The sequence below is a fragment of the Cyprinus carpio genome, chromosome B19 (genome assembly GCF_018340385.1).
Source record: "Cyprinus carpio isolate SPL01 chromosome B19, ASM1834038v1, whole genome shotgun sequence".
NCBI lineage: Eukaryota > Metazoa > Chordata > Actinopteri > Cypriniformes > Cyprinidae > Cyprinus > Cyprinus carpio.
In genome coordinates this window covers 5247504-5255052 of record NC_056615.1, presented here as the reverse complement: position 1 = coordinate 5255052, position 7549 = coordinate 5247504, and the positions used below count along the sequence as shown (strand labels likewise).

Below are 7549 nucleotides of genomic sequence, written 5' to 3'. Positions count from 1 at the left end.
CTATATTTCTGATCAAATAAATGCAGTCTTGGTGAGCATAAGAGACAACAAATGTTTTGGCCAAAACATGGATTTATGATAAATATGCGTTATTCAGAATCAGCTGATGTTTTAGCTCAGTGTAGAGATTTCAAGTCACCATTACAGTGATTAGTGTTTTGATGAAGTTTCTTTTATTTCAGTAAGGATATACTAAATTTGTTTAGGTGTGTACAAACATACTAACTCCATATAAGCTTTTCAGTTTCCTCAACAAACTGATATAGAATTTAGACACTTCTGTTCTACATCTCTATTGTGTACAGTAATGTTCATGATCAGCTTTAAGATTAATGAACTTAAATCCACAATTTACAGTTTTTTTTTAAGAACATAAGTTTGTATAATTTTTTTTCAATATGTTGAGTATATTTTAAGATGGCTGCCTCAAGTTTATTTTTTAGTTTTCTTAACTTTGAGATTATCTATACTATTGAATTTTTATTTTTATAACACAATACATTGGATTCAACAATACAAAAACCCCCCAAAGCACTGGTTTATAAAACAAATCTTTATTAAATGAAAGGTATTTTCTTTGCCAAGTACAAAATAGAATATACAAATACTTTGCATTCTTGAAAACAACACCACAATGAAAGTGAAAGAAAATACATCAGTCAAAAACAACACGAGAGATGAGGTGCACAATCCTCTTAGAAACTGAGTTAGATCTGGACGTCTCATCGTTCAAGCAGCTCAGCACAAGAAAACCATCTCGAACCAGTGAATTCATGAAACTGGTCTTAGACATGTAGTCTTGATGCCCACAGGTCCAGATCTGATCAGTGTGTACAGTGATGGTTCAGGGTGGCGCGAAAGCCAACCAAACACCCGGTTTAATGATGCCACAGTGTTCATTGTCAGCACCTGAGGCCAAATGAAGATATCTGTATGCTGACATCAAAGTAAAAGGTGACATTTAAATGTCATCTTAGGAGTATCTAAGTCTGTTATCATTTACTAGCACGTTGTTCCAAAGTGTAATTTCCTTTCTTTTGCGAAACACTAATGAAGATGCAGAATGTCCGAGCAAGCTCTTTTATCTACAACAAAAGTTGGATTTATAATATCAAACTCCAAGATGAACAAAGGCATTAAAAGTGGCCCATGTGATTCATAAGCACCTTTCAAAGTTTTTAGAAGCAATATGATATCATTGTGTGAGGAGCAAACTGATAATCTTTCACTCCACCAAGCTCTAAAAAGCCATATGGACTATTAAAACAGTGCATTGATATTATTAGTATCTATTGTCTTGTTACCAAATTTCATGACAAACTTGCATCAAAAGCCCTAAATTTGAAGTAAACAATGACTTTCCTGTATTTTCCTCACATAAAGCTTTTTCAGAAGACATGGAATATGGACATACAGGTCATATGGATCACATTCATGGTTTTAAATTTGGACTGTGGCAGCTCAGACATTCTACTTAATATCTCATTATATGTTTCTTGGTTTGCAGTGAGTGAGTAAATGATGGCAGAAATATACAAGTCATTTTTGCGAACTACTCCTTTAATATCGTAATAAATCAGTCGCAAACGTCTGTTGTAAGTGTATTACTGATCTTACATTACACGTTTTTATCAGTTCTTCACGTAGCAGTTGTGAGTTTTTTTTTTTGGTAATAGTGGCTGTGGGCGTGTCTAAAGGTGCTGGTATTCTAGGATTGGTGCAACACAGTGTCAGTCACACAAAGGGCATCGCACAAAACCAAAGGAAAGAGACGACTATGGACACATTCGGATGTCTGATTTTGACTGCTGGTGAGGACCACAAACCCCTCCAAAAGTCTTCTGAGGGGTCCATGAGCAGAGCTCTTCAGAGTCTTTGACATTCATTACCAATTAGTTGAAATATTTAATTTCATTTACATTTATATAAAAAATATTTTTGGAACAGAAACTAAGTAAAACATCAGACACAGAAGCTCTACTTCCCACACGGCTATGTATTCTAAGTAAATTCACAATAAAATGACTTTTTGTTGGACTTATCCTACTAAAACTCTATCTGTACATATCTATCTACTTTGTAAACCCCTTTGTTTTATTCTCACACACGTGCACACACACACGCGTACACACACAGACACACATTTACTTGCGCTGTATAACAGCGACACAATCGCATGTTTCATCTCTTGTACCTTATGAGAACAGAATAGTTCATATGCATCGACGTCCAATCAGCTCACATGAAATCATTTAGCTCCGCCTCCAGCGCAGCAGCCATCTCATCAGCCTCTGAGTTGCTGCCCTCCTCATTGGAGTCCTTACTGGAGCCGCCATCATCATCATCATCGTTATCTTCTCTGGCCTCCTCCAGTTTTCTTTTGTGGCCCCTAAAGATAGAAACACAGAGGCGTCGGTCAGTGATGCTCGTTAGTCAAAGAAGTTTGGAGAGAAAAGCTCATTGGTTCAAAGCGGTCTGGTTGCCAGGGTTACGTGTTGTTGACAGTGATTGGTTGCAGCACTCTGTCATGTTTTGCAGGCCGCTGGTTCGCATGTCACCATCTCCACCTGCATCTGACAGGCACCAGCGGAGGAGATCGGTGCCAGGAGCCTGAAGCACCACAAAACAAAAAATGCCATCCTAACTTAGATGGCACTCTCTGAGAATAGGAACAAACTGGTGGCTAAGTATGCTTGCTTAAGAGCAATAAAAGAACAAATCTCATGTTCTTTGGAGTGGGAACAATTAAATGTTCAATTAACTATCATCTATCATAACATTAACAGAAAAGTAGCTAGTAGGAAAATAAGCCCTCCTTAATGGTTTGTTAGTGTCCTTGTTCAACACATTACTTGTAGTTGTTGTAAAACAAAGATTATTGGAGTATGTTTTACTACAATATACTATTTTCAGTCTTTTTTGCTTCAAATTTTCAGGTTTAATTCAATATTATTTGCCATTTCTTTGTTATTAATTGTGAAATTTACAAGAAATTGAAAAACTACTACACCTTTGTTTTTTCCTCAATGTAAGTATTTTCTAATCTGTTGAACTGAATTTTTTGTAGAAAAACTATTTTTAATTAACAACCAAAAAAATTTCACTTTGGCAGAGGCCCACATTTAAGCAAAGAAAATAAAAATAATGACTTTATTCAATAATTCCTTTGTCAACAGTCTCCTCTGTCTCTCTCATTATCACCGTATGCTGTGTATGCTCTTCTGTATCATCCGCACCACAAGGATGCGCTGTTTTCTTTCAAATAAAAGCTAAATACAAGTAGAAACAGCACATCCTTGTGGCGCGGCTGATACAGAAGAGCATAGGGTGATATGGAGACACACAGAGGAGACTGTTGACAAAGGAATTGTTGAATAAAGTCGTTATTTTGGTTTTCTTTGCTTACAAAAAGTGTTCCCGTCGCTTCATATAACCCAGATTGCACGTCTGATGGCAGATGGAGTATTCTGAAGACGACTTCAATACCTTTTATAGACCTTGACACTGTTATTTGGCAGTCTATGGGACAGTCACAAGCCTCCCGGTTTTCATCCAAAATATCTTAAATTGTGTTCTGAAGACAAACGGAGCTTTTACGGGTTTGGAATGACATGGGGGTAAGTGATTAATGACAAAATCCCAAAGTATCCCTTTAAGTTACATTAACTGAAATTTAAATTTTTAAAAATGTATTTAATAATTAAAAATAATGACCTCACACAACCCAGAGTTTTTAATATGTATTAAGAAATTTCATTAACATAAAATAAAAGTAATTATCAAAAACCCCAAGATGGTGATCACGACCCTTACAACATACTGTAGATTGGTATGAATTAATTATTTTATTGTCTACTTAGACTGCCTTAAAACTTTGATAAGAAAATACAATCAAATGCTGATTAAAATTAATCCAAATGAAAACTGCATCCACATTACAGTCATAAATACTAATAATAGTTTGCAATAAGCTCTCTATTTATAGTTCTCTTATCCAGCAGAACATAATTGATCAAATAAATGTTCAATGACTGTTCAATGTCGAAACTGATCAATTACAATCCAACATTACAGAACAGGCAAAAAGTTTGACTTCCTGAGGTAGACAAACAATATTTTTTGAAGGTTAAGCAGCTTTTTTTTACTCATCACTTGCTGAAAAAGAACTGGACTTGCAAGAAGGTCCTATTGATGGATGGATTAGATGAAGGATTCAATGAAAGAGACAGTATTCTACCACTAATAATACAAATACCAAAATTCAAATGTCATGCTCAAAGCAGAAATGCACTTTTGACACCCCTCTTTCACAGAACATAGACATTAGCCCTATTCGGACGGGACTAGTTTTCTAAACTACGTTTGAGTTTCGATTCTTACCACATGACGTCTGCGATTTTCATTTCGGATGGGACTAACATCTCCGTGTTTATTACACAGGTGGGAGGGTCTGTTTTGTGCATCTGGGCGTCACAGAGATCACGGGCTCTGTATGCGTGCATTGCATATAGTCATTCGGATTGATTACCATTAGTATTATTACACAATAAATACTAAATGGCTAGTATAGCAAAACCATGTTAATGTATGGTTTCTTTAGTTTAACTTGTTTTTTTATTTTTATTATTATTATTTTTTTTTTGTAGTAGGCTAAACCCATGTTTAATTTTCATAAAGGTACATCTGTAATTAAAACATTATGTAACTGAGTGCATAAATGAATGTGAGAAAACCTAAAAGATTCAGATATTACAATAGCCAGCATTAATAGTTTACATGATCTGGCTCTTGATTTTATTATTTTTATTTTTTTATCATTATTATTTCTTTGCCGGGAAGCAGGACGGGATTAAAATCACCAGGTACGTCTGTGAAACACAGATTTCTCTAACGACCCCCTGTAAAACTAGTCCCGTCCGAATAGGGCTTTACAGTACGAAAGAAAATATGGATGGGGCACTGAAGAGAGAGCACATCTTCTCTCATAAATCTGTATTTCTGTTGAAGCGCTTCTGACAGTAAGATGATGCAACACACCGTCCTGCTCACAGCCGCTCTGCATGAATACTGCTCCCATAAACACAATCCTGAACAGAAGATTCATTTAAAATCTGATGCCCTGCTGATTGGGCAAACAATTCAGTTTAATGCTAATTAATTAAAAGGTTGAGCCCATCAGTCACTGCTCTGCCTAGAAGAACATGCACTACCATTAAAAAGTTTGGGTTCAGTAAGTAAAATAAATGTATTCCTTTATTTAGCAGTAATGAGGCATTAAATTGATCAAATATGATGGTAAAGACATTTATAATGATACAAAAGATTTATGTTTCAGAAAATGCTGTTCTTTTGAACTTTCCATTCATCAAAGATAAAACAATTATAAGCAGCACAACTGTTTTCATTCCTAATAATAATCCGAAATGTATCTTAAGCAGCAAATCAGAATATCAGAATGATTTCTGAAGGGTCATGTGACACTGAAGACTGAACTTCTTTAGAGAATATTTTACAGATTTTTTTTTCATATATACAAAGAAAACATGATTTGTGTGCATTGAGTCTTCTGAGGACATACGATACCTTTTTGTGAGGAACAGACTGAAATACAAGTAATTATTCATTAAAGATCTTCTTGTAGTTCTTTTGCTTTCAACTTCAGTCTGTCCGTCACACAAAGCCATGACTTGACATCAGAAGACTTGAAATAAAGAGCACAAATCAGAGAGAAACATTTATGCTACTTTTATGGTGCTTTTATGTTTCATGGTAGAAAGAAATGAATACAGGTTTGGAAAGACTGAATACATTTTCATTTGCGGGTGGACAATTCCATTAACGCAGCCTGCAGTAAAGTGTAGGAACATTAGCTTCACATACATGAAAGCCAATCAAATCGACACTGACAAACACACATAACTACCTTGTAAGCAAGTTTTGTAGAAGTCAGACATAATAATGCTCTGCCGGAGCTAAATAAGCGCCAGCTGTCATTAGATGTGCTGACAGTACAGACAGCTGCTTTGATCACTGGACAGTGTGTGTGTCTCACATTTAGTGTCATGATGAATCCACTACCACCTGCTGATAAAGAACCAGCCTGACTACATGAATAAAAGATAAAAGCAAAGGACGGACAGAAAATGGAAAACATTAGGAAAGAAAGTCAACCTGACAATAGACAGACCGAGTGTTTGATATTTATGGACTGAGTAACGGGGGAAATGAGGCTCAGTGTTGTGTTCACATCATTTCTGTTAGTGTCCATGTAATTAGAAGAAATACAAACAGGAAGCTTGTCTCTCAAAGTTCTGGAAGCTCTTTGAGCATTACAGTACTATCATGTAAGTTCACTGTGCATGTACACAAACTGCAGACTTTAGTTTAACAGTGATTCCTAACACCATACAGTCTTACATCTTCAGTCAAACCACAGACCAAAGCACAGCGCTGTTATTCAGACTGCCACTATTCCCCTTTCTTTATGTCGTATTTAATATGACAAAATCTGAAAACAGAGAAAAAATAAGAATATGACGTTAGGAATAAAACAGGTGCAATGGGAGCTCCTCGTCAAGGTTATCATCTATTATGAAAGTGAAAACTAACCAACAAAAATAACTATATCAACTACAAAAAAAAAAAAGAAAAAAAAAAAGCATGAAATGAAGAGTGGGGTTTTAACATTAAATAGAATAACATAAAAATGACTTTAGCTGTCATATTTTCAATCAGTGCTAGACAGTCTTAATATCTTTATATCTATAAGAAAAATTAAATGGCCTCAAACACAAGTGAATACATTTGAAAAGTTTTGGTTGAGTTTAGCTTTGATTTTTAAAAAAAAAAAATATTTAATCCACTTTGTAATGGTGCAAGAAAATGAAAATTAAAAATGAAAACTAAAACTATACCAAAACTAAATAAAAAGGAAAAATACTCATTAATTAAAATCAACTTGCGCCCCAATAAAACTTCACTGATAGCCAAAACACACAATTAAATAAAAATAAAAACATAGTAAAATTATAATATCCATTCCTGTAAATTAGGCTGCTTAAAAATGTGGAAGAACGCATTACAAATCACAGATTTAATAGTTTTTAATTGTTTAGCACAAAACGAAAAGTAAATTGATCGAGGTAAGAAGCCTACGCATAATTTCACTTCTTGCACATACACATAAACATAGTTCAATACAGATGCATTATAATACACCTATAACGTGGCAGTGTAATTATGCTGGGATATGCACACGGACCGTCTCTTTGGTAATGCCAGAAATGTACTAACAGCTCTGAAGAAGGTTTGCAAACATGACTTTTATGGTGGACTGATAAACATGTACAACTCCTGGAGGAGCTTTAGATTTGGAAAAACCTCAAGTCCATTTACATTTATATGGCAGATGCTTTTATCCAAAGCCACTTTAAAATGTATGCATTAAAATCATACATTTCATTTAATCAGTTCATGTATTCCCTGGGAATTAAACCTATGACACTGGTGTTGCTAGCGCCACTCTCTGCTCTTTGAACTACAGAAATGC

The 7549-nt window shown here is 35.1% G+C and overlaps 1 protein-coding gene across 1 annotated transcript in view; it reads right to left on the bottom strand.

Moving 5' to 3' along the window:
• Positions 1–535: 535 nt before the first annotated feature.
• Positions 536–7549, bottom strand: part of ctdp1 (CTD (carboxy-terminal domain, RNA polymerase II, polypeptide A) phosphatase, subunit 1) — a 120950-nt gene continuing 113936 nt past the window's right edge. Inside the window, exon 13 of the mRNA XM_042745228.1 lies at positions 536–2389. Coding sequence (XP_042601162.1) covers positions 2239–2389 — 151 coding nt within the window. The 3' untranslated portion in view covers positions 536–2238. The remainder of the gene's footprint in view (positions 2390–7549) is intronic.